Source organism: Parus major, chromosome 6 (genome assembly GCF_001522545.3).
Source record: "Parus major isolate Abel chromosome 6, Parus_major1.1, whole genome shotgun sequence".
NCBI classification, from domain to species: domain Eukaryota; kingdom Metazoa; phylum Chordata; class Aves; order Passeriformes; family Paridae; genus Parus; species Parus major.
This window is the reverse complement of record NC_031775.1, coordinates 29,680,222-29,700,402: the sequence shown is the minus strand read 5'-3', so window position 1 is coordinate 29,700,402 and position 20,181 is coordinate 29,680,222. Positions and strand designations below refer to the sequence as shown.

Sequence of the window (20,181 nt, the reverse complement as noted above, 5' to 3'; positions counted from 1 at the left end):
GAATTTAATTAATGCCACTGCTGAACAAGTACTACTTGTTTGTGTGTGCGAGTGTGTTTAAACTGAAGTACAGCTTGGAGGAATTTGGTTGGGCTCCCAAACCAGTCTGCTTTCCCATGCTTGTCAGTTTGGCAAAGAAAATTTGGGCAGGTATGTGACGAGGTGAAAATTGACTTGATGAGCGAGTGGCAAGGAGAGCCATCAATCATTGGGGGCTGACAACTCCTCCCCAAAGTGTAGGCTGAGAAGAGAGACAGAGTTCCCTTTCAAGGGGAAAAATAAACACTACGTGTGGCTTTCACTGAGTCTGAGACTCCAGGAGGGATTATGGTATTGTAGTCAGGAAGCCAGAATTGTGGAGGCCAAAAAGCATGCTGGGGCTGTGTTCCAAACATTGAGATAGAGGTACATAATTATCCAGCACAGGAGGTCTTTCCAGGGACTCGTCCCCCAGCAACTGTGGCAATTAAACTATGAGAAGAATTTGGTTTCGTTTCATCTTCGCTGGACTCCACTTCTTTTGGGAGAGGGCAATCCTTGAAGCCTGTTTGCTGTCCTGGTGGTAAAGAGTGGTTTGGCTCCATGGATGGGTGCAGAGCTTTGGTTTTTGTGTTGTTGCACCTTCACAAGCCAGGATTTTGAGTTTGCTGCTGCTCTGTGGATGAAGAATCCCTTCTTTATGCCGGCAGATGTTGAGGTGCGGGAGCCAACAAAAATCTTCAGGTGAGGAGATGCATGGCCAAGCAGCCCCGTGCCGAGCTTCAGGATTTAGGATGAGGACAGGAACCACAAATGTGCTTTCAGTGGCGTTTAATGTAGTCTGAAAATCTGAAACTGCAGGAATGTCAGTGGAATTAATGCTCTTGGAGTCTGAAATACATGCTGGCGTTCTGGTATGTTTTCTTTCCGCAAAACCGTGATAGGATTTTGCATTTATCAACACAGACTTTAATCGGAGTTTACAGGATGATTTATGGAAATTAAATCAGCATTACATCCAGGCTGTTGATTAGGGGTTTCTACCCACTTTGCAGCTGGATAAACTGAGCTGCAGGGCTGTGGAGGTGGGCAGCGGACCTGGGCGGTGACATCCATCCAGGGGGGTTTGCTCCAGACACAACCTGGTCCCAAAGACAGAGCCCTCTTCAGCTCTACACCTGCTCTGTGCTTATTTAGAGAATGGCTGGGCAAGCTCTTTGCAAATGTTTGTGCAGTGGTCTGGTGGTGTTTTCACTGGAAATTTAATGGTAGTTGCTAGCTTGTGGTCTGGGATGCTGGAGCCAGGCTGGAATCTCTACAGGAGGGACAGGGCTTTGAGGTGATACCCACGGAGGTGAAAAAAGCTTACCCTGAAGTAGCAGGGATTCACCTGGGATAACATGTATTAATTTTTTTTCCTCGAGTGACTTCTTTATGTCATCCAAAACCTGTTCCTACCAACTCCAGTTACTGGGTAGAGTACCCAAGGCAAAAGATGCCTCAACAGCATTTGTGAACTTTGTAGCAGCTAGCACAAGGCTAATAGTCAGAATCAACTTTTTAAGTGGTTGGCTTTATAAAAGGAGAATTTGTGTTCCTGTTTCTGCATGCTGAGGTACAACACCAAATCCCAATGACAAGGAGTTTGGAGAAGTTTGACTTCAGAGCCACGCTCCCTTCCTTTTTATTTTTTTATTTTATTTTTAAATTTTCAAGTGTTGAGGGCAGGAGGGAAAAAGAGGTTTTGTGTTATTTTTTCCCCTTCCAGACAAGAACTCTCCATATTTCAGTTGGGTTTCATCACATCTAAGATGAATCATTGACCAGATTAGAACAATTGCTGCAGTTACTTGTTTTATCCATTTACTGAGGTTTTACCGTCTTTTATTTCTGAAGCGGAAAATCAGGTCTAATTTTCTGCTTGAGCTGTTAAATCACCCTGTGAGGAGAATGCTCTCCTGACCCTCACCTGGCATCTCTGTGTAGAGGCAACAGGGTCCCCTGAAGGGAGTGCCAGTTCCTTTGGTGCCACTTCTCTGTCAGACCATGCCTGGATTATCACTTATCTCCATCCATTTAAACTTGTTTTATTGTGAATAAAATAGACTTCCCCCCACCCCCCCTTTTGAAAAATATATCTCAATAAGCATTATTGAGAGACTGAGGAAAGAAAAGTTTGTGCACACAGCTTGGCATGTATGGATGCAGAGTGATGCTGGGCAGGTCTCCTGTGAAACTACAATCTATGTCATATTTTTATATAGATTTTAATTGTCTGTAATGCAGTGTAGAAAACCAATATCATTGCAAAGACTTGAGCCTTTCACCTGTCCAGGACTCAGGGGATTCCAAAGGACACCAAACTGAGCCAGAAGAAATTATATCCTTGGGGGAGCTGGAAGTCCTGAGTTGAAATATTCTTACAGATTTTTCCAAGCCTGAGGAGTATATTTTTCAATTTTACTTGTGGAAAATTACTGGATTCCTGCAAATTCATCTGGCTGCAGAACTGCTTAGGTGAAGGAATGAAAAACAAGGCAAACTTACATAAACTTTCAAACAATAACAAGAATATAATTTGTATAATTGTGGTAATTTTGTAGCATTACAGGTTATGTGCCTGCACATGTGTGTGCCCCTCATTTTTGAAATCCTGTATGTTTTTCTGTCAGTAAAATAGCTCTCAATATGTGCTGAGAAGTGATTTTGTGAAAACAAGGAGGACTTGGTTACGCCTCAGGTGATGATGGAAACTGCTAACAGAAGATGAAAAGTCACTCACTTTTCACATATTCTTCAAGCTGGAAAACTATTTTTCCCATCCTCCTCCTCCCCTCCCTCTCACCTCAGCTCTGTTTGAGGCTTTATGAAGGTTTTTGGTTTGTGTTTGGAGATGTTTTTGCTGACAGTGTTAAATCTCTCTCCTCCCTGCAGCAGCAGCCGTCGTTCCAAGGGAGGAGGCATTACCCTGGCCGAAGGCACGGCTTTCTCTCCATGCTTCTCTAGAGGTGTTCAGATGGGATTAAAGTCCACATGGAGATATGGAAATGGACCAGGAATTTACTCTAAAAAGATGGTCAGCTGGGATTCGGGTTGCCTTATCTGCCTGGTGGTGGTCACCATGGCTGGACTTTCCCTGGCTCGACCTTCATTTAATTTAGTTGTTGAAGACACCACGGTGGAACCCGAAGGTAAATCGCTCTAGAATACTTAATTCTTTAAAAGAAGTTAATTTTAAGTGGACATCTGAACTAGAAGTCAACATCTTTCCATGTGCTCTGGTAAATCTAAGGCAAGTAACAGACCAGCCCTGGAGAGTTACGGTTTCTGACTTCCCCCGCTCTCGCCTGGGCTGTGTTTGTACAAGCGTGCGTTTGTTTATTCTTGTGCAAGCCAGTGGTGTCAGTGATTTCACTTGGGACTGTCATCACGTTGTATAATCAAAGTGTACAGATGGAAGTTTTCAGGAATGGGTCTTTAAGGAAACCAGTCTGTGACACTTGGGTGCTGCTATGTGTTGCTGTCTCGAGGAACCAGGTGGATGAGTGGCTTTGGGGTTGTCTTAACCTGAGGAGTCCAGAGAAAAATGAATCTCAGTAGTTTTTATTTGTGAATGTTTAGTTTTGCCAGGCACTCTGCAAAAATGCTGTTGCAGCTTTGTTGGTGTTTGTACTCAGGACAAACTTCCCTGATGCTGTTAATATCCAAGCACAGTTGGTGGTGCCGTGTCTGGATCACAAGTCCTGGAGGTGTAAATGTGGAGATCTCAATGGAAGGGCTGTACTTTATTGCTGGGAGAGCAAAGGCCAGTCTAGACCTTCACATTCAAAGAGTTGTTTTGATAAAATCTCCTATTTTGAGTCTGCACCTGTTGGTATGTTCTTCTAGGTTTCTCTGTTCCTGAAGCTCTGCAAAGTGGTTTTCTTCTCTGGAGAGCTCAGGGGTGGCTGCTTTTTCATTGTTGTGAGCTGATTGTATTGGAGCATGATTTTACTGCATTGTGCTGGGTCATTCCTGCTCTCTGAGCATCAGGGGGAGGAAGTGAGGCTTCTTTCCTAAGTTTCTATCTGTCTTTTGGAGGAGTGATCACAGCTCTAATAACTCAGCTGTCAAGCTGATCTAATAGTCCACAGAGCATTTCTGACCTGGCAAGCCTGCTGCAGAGTTTGGCCTTTACACATCCTACTACTCATGTCCATGGATGCAGTTTCGTTTTTATTTAATAATTCTTCATGCAAAACTTGTTTCTACCCGCTGCCTCTAAAAATAGACGTCACCAGCTAACGCATTTTTAGAATCTGCTCCAAGTACATTTTTATTGATGGCAGGGGATGAACTATTTAGAGATGATGAGCCCTCTTCCCTAGCAAGCATTGCTGAAAAAAATTCTCAAGGAACAGCAATATTGCCATTTGTCAGCCACAGACATTATGGGTAGCAAAAATGTTTGAGTTTTTTTTTTCTTTTGAAGGTAACCTGAGATTTAAAAAAAAAACAACATGCCCAACTCTTGTTGCCACTTACTGTATGATTTGTTAATTGAACATCTGGTGCCTTTTTGGCTTTTCAAAATCATGAATAATTCTGGTTTAAGACTAGCTTTGTTGCAAGGTCCCCTAGTTTTAGGGTTAAGTCAGAAAGAATGTGATTGAAGATTGGTGAAATGTTTTATGGGAAAAAGAGTAATATTTTTTGAATGGTGACTGATAACTTTTTAACTTTCCAGGGAAAGAATAGCTTTTTTTATTTATAAAATACAGTTTGAGAATATGTCTCTTACACACTGAATATTTAGGGGGTGGAATCTGGGTTTCATCAAAGCGTAAATTGTTAAAAAAAATTTAAAACTTCTTTCCTGGGCAGGAATGTTACTGATGTGAAACAATTTTAGATGTGAGAACCCAAATCATTACCAGAAACTAGAAAAAAAAAAAATCAGAAAACACTTCTAAGTTAATGGCATAATAAGAGTTTTTATGCTGCAGAATACAGGGAATTGTGTGGGATTTATATCTGAGTTTTGGGAAATAAAACCTCCTGTGTGTATTTCGTTAAACCCTTTGATATTAAAAAACAAACTAAAAGAAAACCAAGTTTTTACACAGTCACCTTCTCCAGGTACTATCACTGCCACCCACAAGCTCTCCAAGCCCAGACCAGAAAAATACCCTTCAAAAGAACTCCTCAAAGACAAAGCAGACTTCTTTTCTAATGTAGTAAATGCCAAAACGTCTTGGGCACAGCTAATTTGGGGGGTCAGGTGCTCTAATAATGTGAATTTTCAGTGGGGCTGCTGCCTGCAGTCATTAGAGCTATGACATTTCATGCCAGCTGAGAAGGTCGGCAGGGCCGTGACCTTTGGTGACACTCACTGATCTGTTCCTGAGTCTTCCTTCATGGACATGCCCTGAATTCTCTGTTTTTATGTATTTATTTTTAATACAAGGTGCTTGTATCGTTATTGTTTATCATCTTAGTGACTCAGACTATTGAAAAAGCTGTACATAACATTAACAGGAATTGAGATTTGTTCCTTTGGTTCTAACAGAGAAAATACTTTCTCTCAGCTATATGTAACTTTAGGGACATTTGCAATAATTTTCTTCAGAGTATCTGGGTATGTATAAAAAATACTGAAGTGTGTGCTTTAGTTCAAGCAGTATTTATCTAGGAGGATGATCAGCTGCAGGGATATGTGCACGATGTCGTGCATCAAGGTGCTGTCAGTCAGTCCTGAGTAAATAAATATCCCTCAGGGACCATTGGGTATTACTCTGGTCCATGTGAAAGTGTTTACACTGAAAATGGCATCTTGATCCGTTGTGAGTGATAATGTGGGTGCTCACTGGGGATCCTGAGCGTGCTGGATCTCACTTGTGGTGCCTTATTCCCAAGCAGCGATGGTGAAACCTGAGCCTGTTGCGCTGTGTGAGCACAAACAGGACCTGTAGGACTTCTGTGGGGACTGACAGCTCTCAAGTTATATCTCACTGAAGTGTTTACATACATGTTTTTTTGTCCTAGGGAGCAGAAAGACTTTTTCTGCTTCAAAATATTTAGAAATAAGCCTCCCCCAGCGTGTACAAAGGCACCATTCTCTCAGCCTGTGTGTGCCCAGGCCTTTGATGGTGGCCAGCGTTTCACAAGGGCTCTGACCGCACACATGGGTTGAAGGGCTACTTTGTGAACTGAATAATTAGTTTAGACATATATTTGATAAATAGTGAGCTCTCCCTTGACCTCCTCTTGCCCAGGCTGTGTGTTATCATCCTGCTGGGTAGCTAATTTGGTCTCTTTCCCAATGCCTTGACGCCGTCCTTGGAGCACCCACTCGGAGCCCCCGCCCGGTGTGGTGGCAACGTTTTTCAGTTCTTTTGATTTAGGTCAAATTTCAAAGGATTAATTTAAGCTTTCCACGAGGGACAGCCTATTTCTGTGTCCTGTGGAAAACACAATAGCTCAGAATGGTTCCTATATTTGGGAGGTTCCCAGGAGCAGCAAGGAAGGGTAGAGATCCCCATTAATAGGTGATGTGTGCTTGTGGTGGGAGTGAGTGACGAGTTTTTCTTTGGGATTTAATCAGTCATAGCCACTTGCTGACACTAAACATCCAAAAATCAGTATGTCCAGCACACTGCTTTCCTTTCTGCAAAAATGTTGAGTCATATGAGCAACGTACCTTCATTTTTGTAAAAATGTTGGCAGTGCTTACAGGTTAATGTCACCTGTGGTCACAGTGGTCAGCACTGGAGATCCTTCTTCAGCCTCTGTGACCTGCCTGGGTCAGGATGTGTGGTTTGTCAGGTGCTCCAGTGTGTGGAGAAGGGATGCTGTGGTGGTGGGATGTCCCCTGTCCCACTCCTGATCCTGGGGTGTCCCCATGGGTGCTCTGCAGCCAGTGCCACCCTGCTGAGAGGTCACAGGGCTGGGGGGACCCTGCACATCCAATCCATCGTTTTCCTGGGACAGAGGTGGTGTGGAATCACCAGAATGCTGCTTCTAGTTTGGCAGGAAAAAATAAAGCTAATGGTTCACCCAGGGCTCCCTTCTGACTGTTTTGTTTTGGCTTTTTCTTTCTTAAACAGCGGCTTTGATATCTGCAAGTTAAATTAAGAATTCAAACCCATTACTTAATTCAGAGTCAGCTTTATCTTTTTAATTTATTTTCCTTTTCATTTTATTTCAAGGAAGGGCAATTATTAAAGCCCATTATGGAGGAATGTGACATCCCCACAGCTTCGGGTGAGGGCTGCATGCCCTCTCAGGGATCCGGTTCAGTAAGTTATTTGGCCCAGTACAGGATTTGCTAGCTGAGATTCTGGGGAATTGTATAAGCAGCCAGATTAAATCAGTCTTAATGTGTCCATTCTGTGTTTAAAATCTGCAGCCCTTTAGCAGGGACATGGTCTTGAGCTTCAAACTAATTGGGCATGGGTAGGGTTGTTATTTCCAGTCTGTGTTGATGAGACTCTGGGAGTCAGTAGTCTCTCAGTGTGGATACTATTTTGCAAAGTAGCAGAAATAATTGCATGTTTTAGGCTTATCTGCCATACAGTTGAAGCTTTTTGAAGGGGTATAATAATTATTAACTTTTAGGGATTTGATTCCTTTAGTGAGGGTCTGGTTTTGGATTTTTTGGTTCTGTTTTTTTTTTTTTAGCCAGAAAACTTTCTAAGATGCTGAGCTGTGAAGTTTTTATTCTTTTTATATATATTTTTTTTAAACCCCAAACCTGTGGCCGACTCCAATGAATGCATAGTTTCCTAATGTTAAAACAGTTCTTTGGCAGGGAAATAGCAACAAATTTCAGGCCATAGCAACTTTTTTTACAGGCAAGTTTGAAACCTCTGAAAGCAGAATTTACAATGAAAATGCTGACATCTCCAGTTATGCAAGGCTGTGTATGCATGAGACGATGGACTATTGTGGAGTTTCAATAATACCCATAGCATCGCTCTTAATGAGCTTATTTCTATATCCAGCTTCACTAGAAATGATCTTTAAATGGCTTTAAACAAAAACATTCAAAGATCAGTGTTTTCTTGAAATGACTAGTTTAGGATCAGATGGGAATGCTAGAAAAATACTATGTCTTTTTCTGCCATTTATAGAGAAAAACTCCTTATTGGAAGTGTCAGGATTTTAAGTGTTAAACATTTTGAGACTCTTCAAGATTGAAGCTTTAGAGTGAAAAGAGACTTTCTTCGAAGCAGCGCTCCTGAGCAGTTTAAATCTTGTGTTTTTAGAAGAACATCACCCACTTTGGCAAGTTATGTCTTGTCTGAGTGTAATAGCACACCTGGTTTGACTAGAAGGGAAAATTTATTTCAGTGTAGTTAAATAAGTGCAAAATTCAGGCTGAAAAGGGACCATGAATCCCAGCTGGACAAGTGGGAGCATCTTCTGCAAAGGACAGTGATTTGTGTTAGTGGTGGCGGTGGGAAACAGGGCAGTATTTGGTTTGGCACAGAGCCTGTCAGTGTAAAATCATCCTCTGAGCAATTTGGGGACTGATTTGGAGCTCAGACCTTTGAGTTTAGGTTCAGCATGTTGCAGTGTGTGTTTGCAGTGGGGTTTTTTTCCAGGGAGCTTTGGCACAGCGTGCTCCCCAATTCTCAAACGCCATCTTGCAGTACCAGGGACTAAACTGACTTTCAAGCTGATTGAAAGAGAAATTGGAGCAACTGAGCAACTTTGGAGTGACTTTGTAAGAGTCAGATCTTAAATAAGGACCAGATTTGCAGGAGTGCAGCAGCCAACAGCTCCTGTTATAATTACGAAACGTGCGCTGGGAGTGCCGGGGCTGTTCTGGAAGTTTGGCCCTTCGGGTTTCACTCGGAGCTGGGAGCGTCAGCAGAACTCTCTTGGCATTTGCTCCTTGGGGACTGTGCTTCCCAAGCAGGACAGTTGCAAAACAAGAGAATTCTGTGAGAGAAGTGGATTTTTTTTTAATGTGGATTTTTTTTTAAGTGGATTTTTTTTTAAGCTGTCAAAACCAGCTTATAATTCGTAAACCGATTATGTATGTCTCCAGATTGTCCTTTCTCATCTCTTAATTATCGCTGGTGGTTTCTTTGTTTTGTTTGCTTTTTTTTTCCCCCCCAAAGAACCCTTTTGTTAATGGATTTGTTTTTCCTGGATTTCTGAGTGTCAGAGTACCTGATACCAGGATGTGTCTTGTGGGCTTCATTTTCTGCTGGTTCAGGTTTTTGTGCCTCTTGTCACCACACAAATGCCATTATCCATATCAAAGAAAGGGACAGAAAATTGAATTCTATGGTGCTGCTTTATTCACTTGCTGTGCTGTTATTATTTTAATTGTATTTTTAAACTGACTGTAAGTGAAAGCATTTGGTGAACCCCAGTGAAGCTGAGGAGTTGAGACCTGACCTACTTTCATTCCTCTCCTCACACGTTGCAGGTTGTGTGTAATTATTGCTTTTCCTCCTCCACAAAAGAACTGGCTCATCAGTTTGGGACATTCACCGTGTCAAGCAAAGCCACAAGAACTGGGAAGAGGGGAAAATTCCTCTGTACCAAGGAAATGGCTTGCATTTGTGAGGGTTTACTGGAAAGGGAGATGTGCTGAAGGATGGGAAGGGGGAAAAATGAGCACGAGAGGCTGGTTGAGGACAAGAAAATCATATTTTGATTGTATTTGAATTTTTTTGTTTCCTCTTAGCTTTTCTATTTTGGATAGAGTTTTGTTACATGGGAGGAAAAGGTAGGCAAAGACTTTTGTGACACCTCAGGCTTTCTCCCAGGGGAGTTGTGGCTGTTTGTGAGTGGGGTTGGAGTGGGATGCTGTGGCTGGGGCTGCCTTGGTGGGCTGCACCCACCAGGACAAGGCTGAAGGAGGTTCAGTTGTGGTTGGATGGACAGAAATTGATCAGGACACCAGGCAACAACTTAATTTTTGAACTGTAATAACAAGTTGTGGGGTAGAAGATCCCAGTAGGGTCCATGCTACGCTTCCTTTAGGATGGGCTGTGTGGAGAGGTGAGCTGCTGGCAGGACCTGCTGCTGGGCAGGGGCAGAACCTGCTCTCAGGAGACTGGCTTTGCAAGTTTGGAAAGCTCCCTGCTCAGTGTCTCAGTGTTGCAATATTTAATTTGGTTCAAGGAAAGTAATACGATTTCTAATTCTGAATGCCACCCAACAGTTCTTGAAAATAATTTTAAGCACCCAGATCAAATTTTGAGTACTTCTTGAGCATGGTTCTGTTAAACATTGTTTATTCATGAAAAATAGTGAGATATTACTGTATTGAAGTACCCAGATTTCCCTGGTGTTGTTTACTCAGCAGGGTAGAACAGGTATTTCAGCCGTGCAGGATTAGCATGGAGACTCTCTAATAAATCTGCAGTGAACCACAGCTCAGTAATAGCTCTTCTAGCAGTTCAGAAGCATTTGAACCCTCTTCCATTAGTATGGCAAAGTGCCCAGGAGCCACTGGTGACCGTCAGGAGCGATGGAGGTATCTGGAAGTTCAAGTGAAGCGTTGTGTGAGTGGTTGTGTGCCACCTGGAAGGGCAGGTAGCCAGCCTGGCTTTTCACTCCAGGGCTTGTGCTGCTCTTTCTTTGTCCCCACTGGAGACTGTCCTCTGTGTGGAGCTGGAATTAAACCAGCTGTGATGCCTCTCACCTAAATATTGCTCTCGGTTGAGAGGGAGCCTTGAGGCTTTGAAGTGTTTGGAGAATATCCCGTGGTTTATATCCGTGTGTGTTGTGGACGGGACTCTCAAAAGTGCTGAGAGGATGTTTTGGGGATATTGTTTCCAGTGACTATTTTCAAATCCCCCTTTAGGAAGTGGGGGGAGATGAATTTCAGGGGAACAGGCAAGATGAGACTTCCAGATGAGCTGCTAAAATTAAGAGGATTTGTATAGTCAAGTTAGAATGGGACCATGTACAAAAGAAACAACTGCTGACTTGCTTGCAGGGAATCTGAATAGATGTTCTCTGCATCCAGAACTAACACTGCAACATTGAATTGTGCAATTTTTAACCTCCCAGTTGTAATTTATTTCTTTTGCACGTTGAGCAGTAATAGTCTTGAGCATGGCCTTTGGCAAACCTGGAAAAAAAGGTTCTGTTTTTATGTTTGGATCTATGCTATGCTCTGTTCAGGTTTTATGTTGCTCTTGAAATGCAAATAAAGACCCTGAAAAGAGCTACAGATTGGAATAGATGGAAGAAAATACTAAACCCAAGAAAAACCTTTTGCAAGCAAATATACGTGCTCGTAAGCTTTCCCAGGGCTGTATATCTTATTATGGAGCCTTTCCCAAGCAGACTTTAAGGCTGGGTTGAACAACAGGAGCTGGTTTAATTGCTCTGCCACTTGGTTACGTGCAGAATTCAGTCAGGGAGATTTGAAGTTCTGCTCTTGCTGAAAGAAGAAACAATAAGAAAATGTTCCTAGTCTCAAATTCTGCTTTTTTAGAAAGAGAAGATTAATTTATTTTTTTTCCAGTTTTTCATTTGAGGTTCTGGCAAAACGTGATTCATTTCCCCTTTGTATTGTATAATAGATTACATGAGAAGACTCTTCTGTAATGAGTTGGAAGAGCAGTTAATTATTTTTGAGATTGTGTTACATGTGTGTTAGGTTCGTTGTACTCAGTTCACTTAGCAGAGACGCTCTCGCTCTGTTACTTTAGGCAGATGGTGGAGTTTGACTTGAACAGAAATGGTCAAGATTTGGTGCCTGTAACCAAACATTCACATCCTGAAGATGTTTAGATGAAGGCCTTCAGTTTCTCTTCAAATTGATGAAATTACAAGAGGCAGCACAGTAATTTTAGGGGGTTTGGTGTGGCTTCTCAAGGTTGGGGGTGCTCTTTCCTTCTTCCATGGTTGCCAAGTCTTGGTGCAGAAGTCATCCTGGTGCTTTCCTGTTTCTTGCCCTATCCTGACATCAGTCCTATGGTGCTGCTGTATAAAGAACTCTTCGTCCTGCAAGGAGCAGAGCATGAGGAACAGGGACAAACAGGAAGGAGTGGCAGTTCCCAGCAGCAGGAGGTGGCCTCGCTGGTCTCTCTGCTGTTTACTTTGAACTTGGCATGCTCTGAGTCTTCCCTGGCCTGGCTTCCAGTAGCACAAAGCACAGGGCCAAGCCCACGAGCACGTGATCCTCGTCGTTTTTGACGCAGCTTGCGTGGTTGTGCAGCCGTAACTCAACAATCATGTCTATAAAGACAGGTAGGAGCAAGCAGGCTGCGAGCTGTAGGAATTTTTAATCTCTGCCCGAAGCCCAGACAAGTATAATTTCTTTCTGTTTGGGAATGAGTCTTTCCTTAACCATGGGGTGAGTGAGACACGTCCACCCAGCTGCTTGGCAGCCATCAAAGCCCTGATGAAACTTTTCATGTCCCTCACCTCGTGTCAACCAGCGTAGCAGGGGACCATCCTCACGAGGTTTGGTCCCACTGCTCTCCTCTGCTGGGTGTGATTGGGCCTGGGTGGCTGTAACCAGGGCCAAATTGCTGCTTGGGGACTGTTACCTGCTGCCAAAGAGTACGACCCAAGAGAGATGGGATATAACCACACGGGGATAATTTTTGGGTGCCTGTTCAGAGGTTTTTTTCTTGTCCAAGGAGTCCAGCAAGTGGCAAAATGCTTTGCTGCTCACCAGAATTTTTTATTCTTCTAAGCTTTCGAAACTTAGGCAAACAAGATATAGTGCAGTGTAATATTTTCCCTTACCCGTGATGACATTGGCAAGTTGTTGCAATTGGAAGAGATTCACTTTTTTTTTAGATGGTTTAGTATATGCAGCACTCAGTAGGAGCTGACATGGTGTGGAGGTCCAAGCTCCAGCAGGTCAGTGTGGCTGGAAGCTCCACACTTGCTGGAGAACCAGCCACGTATGATGTGGCAATTTTATTTTTCAAATGTTAATTTCTAGGGCTAGAGGATTATTCCTTTTCCTTACATAATGCTTTTGGGGTTATTTTTTTGTTTGGTTTCATCTCTTTACCCATCAGATGATTACGTCCTTATTCTATAAGGATAACAATACTAATGAACATGCCAGGAAAAAACTTATTTTGAAGAATCTGGCATGCTTCTGTTTTTACAAAATCTTTGTTTTGTGAAAGTCCATCAAATAGAGCAGCCCAGGAGTTTGTGTTAAAGGAACAAATAAAGACTTAGAATCTGCCACATATTTATGCTTGTACCTATCATGGATAGCTCTTTCAAATTTTGTGTTTGAAGCTTTTTTACAGGGTCCAGATCTTTTTCATCAGATTTGAGCAACTAATATTTTTATGTATCAGATGGGGGGGAAATGATTTGTGCTCTTTAGAGTCTCGTTCAGGGACAAGGCATTTAAAATAAAATAAATTGTTAGTGTTTTAAAATTATGGGAGGAGGTGTAGCAATTTGGAAAGCAAAGTGTTTTATCAGAACAGAGACTTCCTGATGGTGCCTGGCGGAGGCAGAGCTGGGCAGAGCTGGCAGCTGGCTGATAGTAACAGAACAAATGGGACAGCAGGAATCCAGTGCCTTTGGAGCAGCTGATGGATGAATTGCAAATGATGTTTTGTGCCCTTTGTCTAAGGAGCCTTTGTTTTGCTATTGGCTAATGGGAGATGGTCACCATGGCCAGGAGTAACTCTGCATTCTTGAACTGGTGTCTTTTGCAGGCTGATTTTGTCATCCATTGTCAGAAGAGGACAAGGAGATACTCTTAATATTGGTCTGGAATCTTATATTAAGGGAGAATCCCTTCATCTTGTCCCTGGGAGGTGGGAGGGAATGCTGCACACCTTACTGGTGACACCTGGGCTGCTGCCTGGAGAGTCTAAAGCCTTGGGCTTGACTTGCAAAGTCATGAGACCTGTTTGACATCCCCATCCCATGTTGTTCATCCAGTGTGGTCTTGCTGGACTTCCCTCAATGGCAGGAGAAGCATGAGGAGGGGTAGGAGAAGCAGCAGCAGTGGTGGTGGTTGGCAGGCTGGCGTTCCCTGGGGGGACATTCAGTTTTGCAATGAAACTCTTGGATTCTTGACAGGTCAGGTCTGTTGACCCTTCTGGGCACACTGTGGTGAGTGTTTAGTTATTTACCAAAGCCTTTTGAAGTGAAAGTGGCTTGATGGGGGTCTGAGGCTTTTGTGCTCCGGAGAGTTGTGTGAGAATCTTTGCTGGGGTTAGCTATTAGCTGATCCTTTCATTACTTGGCTCTGTAACTAAGTAACTAAATGACTTGAGACTTAAGATAAGCAGCTCTTTGTTAACATTTTATTAAATGAGGACTAATAATAATAATAATGAGGATAATAATTTAAAACCTAAGGAAGTATAAATCAGTGACCGAATCTGGAACAGAAACATGATTTGGAATACAATTGCATATCTTAATAATCTGAAATAGAGCAGTCAGAGTGTCCCCAGTCTTCTATTGTGGTCATGGCTTTTATACAAACAGTGTTTACTCCACTTGATGGCTGGATGGCGTAAGCCATGCTGTGAGGCTGTATGAGCAGGCAGAGAAAAAGTTCACAGCTGTTTATTTAACAGCAGCTTGGTTTTCCATGGCAGTATTGTTCAACAGCTCCACCTATAAAGTTTAAATACATTGTGTGCCACCACTATTACAAATAAGGATGTAGCTGAGAGCAGAAAATAGCAGAAGCAGTGTCCCCTGTCCTGCAGTGTTTAAGAACAGCCAGAGTCGTTCTGCACGTGCCTCTGTTGCTTGTTTGGTGCTCTAAGGGGTGACACACAGGTAATTCATGTCAGGTAGTGCACCTTTGCAGGAGGAACCAATGCCAGAGGTACAGGATTGGCTTAAAAAGGAATCTTGTGCCTTCTTACAATCAAGGAATCTCTGCAATGAGCTGGGACATCTTCAGCAGACCAGACTGCTCAGAGCCCTGTCCAGCCTGGCTTTAAATGTTTCCAGGGATGGGGCATCCACCCTCTCTCTGGGCAACCTGTGCCACCCTCATTGTAAAAACTTTCTATCTAATCTGACAAACCTGGCAAAGTGCTGGTTCACAGGTCCCTGGTGATGGTTGAGGATGCAGTTCCAAGGCACAGCTTCCACGAGGGCTGGAGGAGCTGGATGTGATAGCAGGTCATCAAACCTTGCCTGGGGAACAGGGAAAGAATCCTCCTGTCAGCCACAGGGGAGACACTGGTTTGATGCTACAGCATGGACATGAGTTCAGAATTTGTCCCTAAATTTCAGAGCAGTGGAAAAATCCATGTGTAGTGTTCCAGAGAGAGTTAACACAGCAGGATTGGTTGTTTATGTGCTGCTGGGAATTTCTGAACAGTTTGAACTGGTTGATTTTCGCAGTGAAGCTGTTGGGCAGATTCATGCCTCAGTATCCCACCTGTTCTCTGTTTGCTTTTGGGCACCATTTCAAACCCACACTGGAAAAAAAGTTTATAGGCAAACATTATAAAAAGTGACAGTCTTAAGTGCTGCTACATTCTAGTTTGGCAACATAAAGGCTTACCTGAAATAACTCACGATTTCCAAACATGACTTCATTATATCATGACAACACTTTGCTACATCTTCCCTGATACTGTAGAGAGAAATAAATGGAGGAGGATAATGTATACCAAATACTAACACCTGCTTGAAACTTGTTTTCCTTTAGTGTACTAGTGATTTCCTTTGTAAAAGGAATTTTTTAAATTGTAATTTTGAAATAAATTACTGTTCTCAAGTTTGGATTTGTGTTGAAAGACTCAGTGCAAATTTGGGGGTAGTAGTTTAAAAAGAGATGAAATCAGGAATGTGATGTTAAAAAATTATTTTCAATTTAATTTCCTTTTAATTGTGTGTGGGCTCTTCCTGTGAGTTTCCTGGCACTGTTCAGCAGAAGCCTCTAATGCACTTAAAGGAGGGTTGAGGTATCATCACCCAAGGTGGCTTTTAAAAAAGTTTAAACAAAGACATTTTTAGACTCCAGTACATTGTTGGCACAGTGTAAACGCTGTAAAAGAAATTTTCTTTGCAAGTAGAACATTACAAAGAAGTCTTACTAACTTCAAAGTAAATTAGGTAACTGGTTTCAGGTACCTTTTATTTGACAGCAAAATCTAATTAAAAAACATTCTCAAGCAGATTCAAACACAGTCATTACTGTGATGAAATAGATGTAGAAAGGAGCTCCTTCTGGAAATTCAATTTCTAAGAGCATAATGTAGCACTCAGGGAAACACCTGCATTGCAGACCTGTGGGTTCATGACTGTATCAGCAAGACTGAATTAGTTTATAAGGGGTATAAGTCTGTATTGGAGCCTGTCCTAGACTATTGAGATGGAACTGTGCACGCTAGAAAGTTTAGAGACCTTGTTGTAAAGTCTAAATCCAAGAAGCTTTACAGTCTCTGTAACTAGTTGTGCGGGGATGGGTTTTATGTGTCACCTTGGCGTCGTGTGTGTCAAATCTGTTCTTTGAGAAACCATGTTTGCCCTAATGAGAAAGGCAGGAGAAGCTTTGATAGGACACATTTCTGCAAGGACAGGATTGCAGGATGAGCAGGAGAGAAACTGGGTCTCCAGGTCCCATCAGTAGAGCCTGGTATCTACATGCACGAGTTCCCCACCATGCTGGACCCTTCTGGTGCTCATGGAATCGCATTTCGAGTTGGAAGGGACCCATGGGGACCACCATGTCCATCTCCCTGCTCCTTGCAGGGCTGCACACAGCTGCTGGCAGAACTTCAGCATTTCCAGGCTCCCATCTACAGGCCTGCTCAGATGTGGTGCTCATTTCAGGCTTCCCTGTTCAAAGTGTGATACAAAAAATGACAACCCAAGGATGAGGAACACTGGTTTCAGGGTTTTGGCATTCTTAGAAGTAAGTGTGGCCATCAAAGAGTCACCTTTTAGTACTCCCTTAGAGTCCCAAGCAGACAGAGAGGTGTTTTATTTATTCCTAGGTGCAGTTGGTGCCTTGTGCAGGGCAGGACGTGTCCGGGGTGTGCGGGGAGCAGCTGTCTGTGTGCTCTGACCCTCCCCATGAGCAAACAGAAGATGCCACCGTGCTTCTTTCCTTTATTTACCATTCCTGCCACCCTTGGCAAGGCCCTTGGGAGAGGGATAGTGAGGTGGTAGGGAGAAACCTGTTCCAGAAGCAGTGCCTGTATGTGGGACAGCTGAGCCTTACCTCTGGAGTGCCTGGGGCTGCAATTTCTTCCCCCTGCTGAGAGCTGGCCCTGCAAGGGGGGATGAAGCTCTAGTAACTGTAGGCAGATGTAGTTTTCCAAGGATGTTTTTTTAAAAAAAAGACTGTGGTTTGCCATTCTTCTTGTTACTGGGTTACAAAAGGGAGCTGATGGATGAGCCGCTTCGTTCTGAACTTCTGTGCGTACTTTGAAAGCTTTGCTTGTGCTCCTGGGCTTCTGCTGTGTTCCACTTGGGAGAGGCTGTGAAATAAGTCAGGAAACAAAAAAAGAATTTAAAGGAAAAAGTAACTGTCGTGGAGAGAAGTGCTGGTAGTGTAGAAGGCAAATGTAGAGACTCTGTGAGGGGCACAGGGAGAAAGAAAAGACATTGTATATGCTGTGCATGGGAACTCATGTTTATTAGCTTAGTGAGTCAGGAGGTTTTGGTCATCCTTTTCTTTCAAAACAGCATTTCCCAGGTTCTAAAAATTAAAAAGCAATTTCTGATAAAATTAGATGGGGAAAGATAATTATCCATTTGAATTGTGGACCCAAATGCTAAGATAGAAAACGGAATTTGCCTTTTGAGCCCCTCCTGCTCCTACAAGTCTTTTGAAGCCTCCAGGTTCTGCAAGCCTCATTGTTCCCTGCTCTCTGTGACTGATGAGAAGAGTCCTGTGTTGGTGTGGCACTGGGGACAAGGGATGTGCCAAGACACTGATCAAAAGTGCTTGAGCTTTACTTGTGGTGAACTTCTTGAAAATAACCTGCATGTGGTTCAGTTTTACAACACAGAATGCTGGGCTAATCTGGATGAAACTTTTTTTTATTTAACATAACTTGATTTCCATGGATGAAAAGGGCCTTCACTGACCTGTGTTGGAAATTCTCTCCTTTCCCTTCTCTTCTATTTTTTCCTCCTTTCCTTCCACCTTCGCAGAGCCGCCAACCAAATACCAAATCTCTCAGCCAGATGTTTACTCAGCACTTCCAGGAGAGCCGCTTGAGTTGCGCTGTCAATTGAGAGACGCCGTCATGATCAGTTGGACTAAGGATGGGCTCCCTTTGGGGCCTGACAATAGGACAGTGATTATTGGGGAGTACTTACAAATTAAGGATGCCACAGCCAGAGATTCGGGCCTCTATGCTTGCACTGCTGTTAGGACCCTAGACAGTGATACTCTGTACTTCATTGTAAATGTTACAGGTGAGTGAGTCCAACACAGATTTTTGCATGCAGAAGCTGTAAAATGTGATGTTAAGACACATTATGACCTAACATGAAACAGTCCACTTGGGTACAGCGAGTTAAGAAGAGTTCTCTAGCTGTTTTGGGGATTTTTTTCTCCTTGTCCTGACCCTGAAATGGGCTCAGTTTGTATCTACTCCTTTTTGCTCCACAGCGATAAACAGCTGCTGTAGAGTTCTCTGTTTTATGCCACTCTGGCAGGATTAGAGTTGCTGTGATGATGATAAAGCCAGTAGAATAAATACAGGTTTTTTCCCCCTGCATCAGAAGAGGAAAATGTGTGTTCTACATCCTTCGAGTTTAGACGTAAATTGTTTTGGAGATGCTCAGTTCTGTTCAGCTGCATTTCTGTAGCAGGAGTTAAAATATTAAGTGCAAAGAGATTTTTGCAATTTTTAGCAAACTCCCTTGGGAAACTTTGTAGCACTTCAGGACTATTAGCTAGCTTTGTTGCAATTTTACATGGAAATAGCACATTTTTTTGGCTGGATTTTCTTTTCCTCTAGCTTCTGCACAACTAACCTAAACACTTGTTCTTCTTGTTATACAATCTAAGATGTAGCTTATCTATTTATTTGTCTGTAAAAAAAAATAATAAAATAGGCTGGTTTAAAGACTTGGTTGTTTTTAATGTGCAGATGCTCTTTCCTCTGGGGATGATGAAGATGACAATGATGGGTCCGAGGACTTTGTGAATGACAGCAACCAGATGAGTAAGTAACAGCGAACTGCCAGAAGCCACTAGCAAGATCCACGTGGAAAATTATGTCCCATCTTTTGCACTCCTGTCTTCAGAGCTTCTTGATTGTTAACTGCATGTACTGTCAAGTAGTGGTCTCTTTGTCCTCCTCTGTTTTCTGTTTCATGTGGCTCATAACTTGGAAAAGAAAAAAAAAAATAAACTAATATTCTTTTGAATGTGCTTTTCTGGTCTGTACTTTCTTTTTTTCCCTTCTTCCTGGCATTTCTACAGTTTCCTTTCTTCCTGAATCGAAGTTCAGTCTTTGTCTGGTTTAGCCTCTCACAGATGAACTAACTTTTCCTGAACCTGAGCAGAAATTCAACACAAGAAACAAAGATCCACCTCATTTCATTAAAAGGTAGTATGAAAATTTAAAAAAAAAAATAAATTAAGTTGTAATGAGGAAAGTCCTTTAATCCCTAATCTCAGCAGAAATCTCCCCAGGGAGAATGAATTTGGAGACAATGAACTTCTTTTGTCTGCAGAGGACCTTAAGGTTTGTTGCAAAGAAAGCAATTCAGTGCTAAACCCACATTTTATATTACTTATGCGTGATGAAAATGGGCTAAAAGAGTCTTAAACCCATCTGAATGCGTTAAACTTCATCCCCTTTAGAGAATTCATAAAGCTATTAATAAGCTCTAAATAGAGCACTCTCTAAGAGGGAAAAAGAGGTGTAAAATTCATATTGGCTCCTTATGTCCCTGTGCAGTGTTGCAAAACCCCCTCGGTGCTGGTGGTTTGGTGTCGCTGGTGCCTGGTGAAGTCAATAACGTGGAGAGCACAGAAATCCTTTGTGGGAGGTGTTGGTGAGCAGCACCCACAGCGGGCAGGGGGTGCAGGGAGTGCATTTGCTGCTCAGCCTGGTCAGGAGCTGCTCTGCAGCTCGGAGCACTTGTTCAGGTGGTAAAGCACGAGCCTCATCTCCCCTGCTCCTCTCAGCTCCCCTGCTCACTGCCTTTTGTGTGTGCCTGCCCCTGGCCTGAAGCTGTGAAACATTAGATGCTATTTAAAGTGATATAAGTTCCTAGCTGCCTGTTTGGCCTCTGCCATCTGTTAGTGTGATTAACCCT

The 20,181-nt window shown here is 42.9% G+C and overlaps 1 protein-coding gene across 9 annotated transcripts in view; it reads left to right on the top strand.

Annotated features, from left to right (window-relative positions):
* The first annotated feature begins 318 nt into the window (after positions 1–318).
* FGFR2 (fibroblast growth factor receptor 2) overlaps positions 319–20,181 on the top strand; it is a 79,230-nt gene continuing 59,367 nt past the window's right edge. For 2 of the 9 annotated variants that reach the window (XM_015633344.3, XM_015633341.3), the window contains exons 1-4: positions 319–723; positions 2,914–3,170; positions 18,058–18,324; positions 19,005–19,079. In XM_015633344.3, the coding sequence (XP_015488830.1) occupies positions 587–723; positions 2,914–3,170; positions 18,058–18,324; positions 19,005–19,079 (736 nt within the window). In that variant the 5' untranslated portion in view covers positions 319–586. The remainder of the gene's footprint in view (positions 724–2,913; positions 3,171–18,057; positions 18,325–19,004; positions 19,080–20,181) is intronic. The other 7 variants (XM_015633345.3, XM_015633342.3, XM_015633346.3 and 4 more) reach the window with 7 other exon arrangements.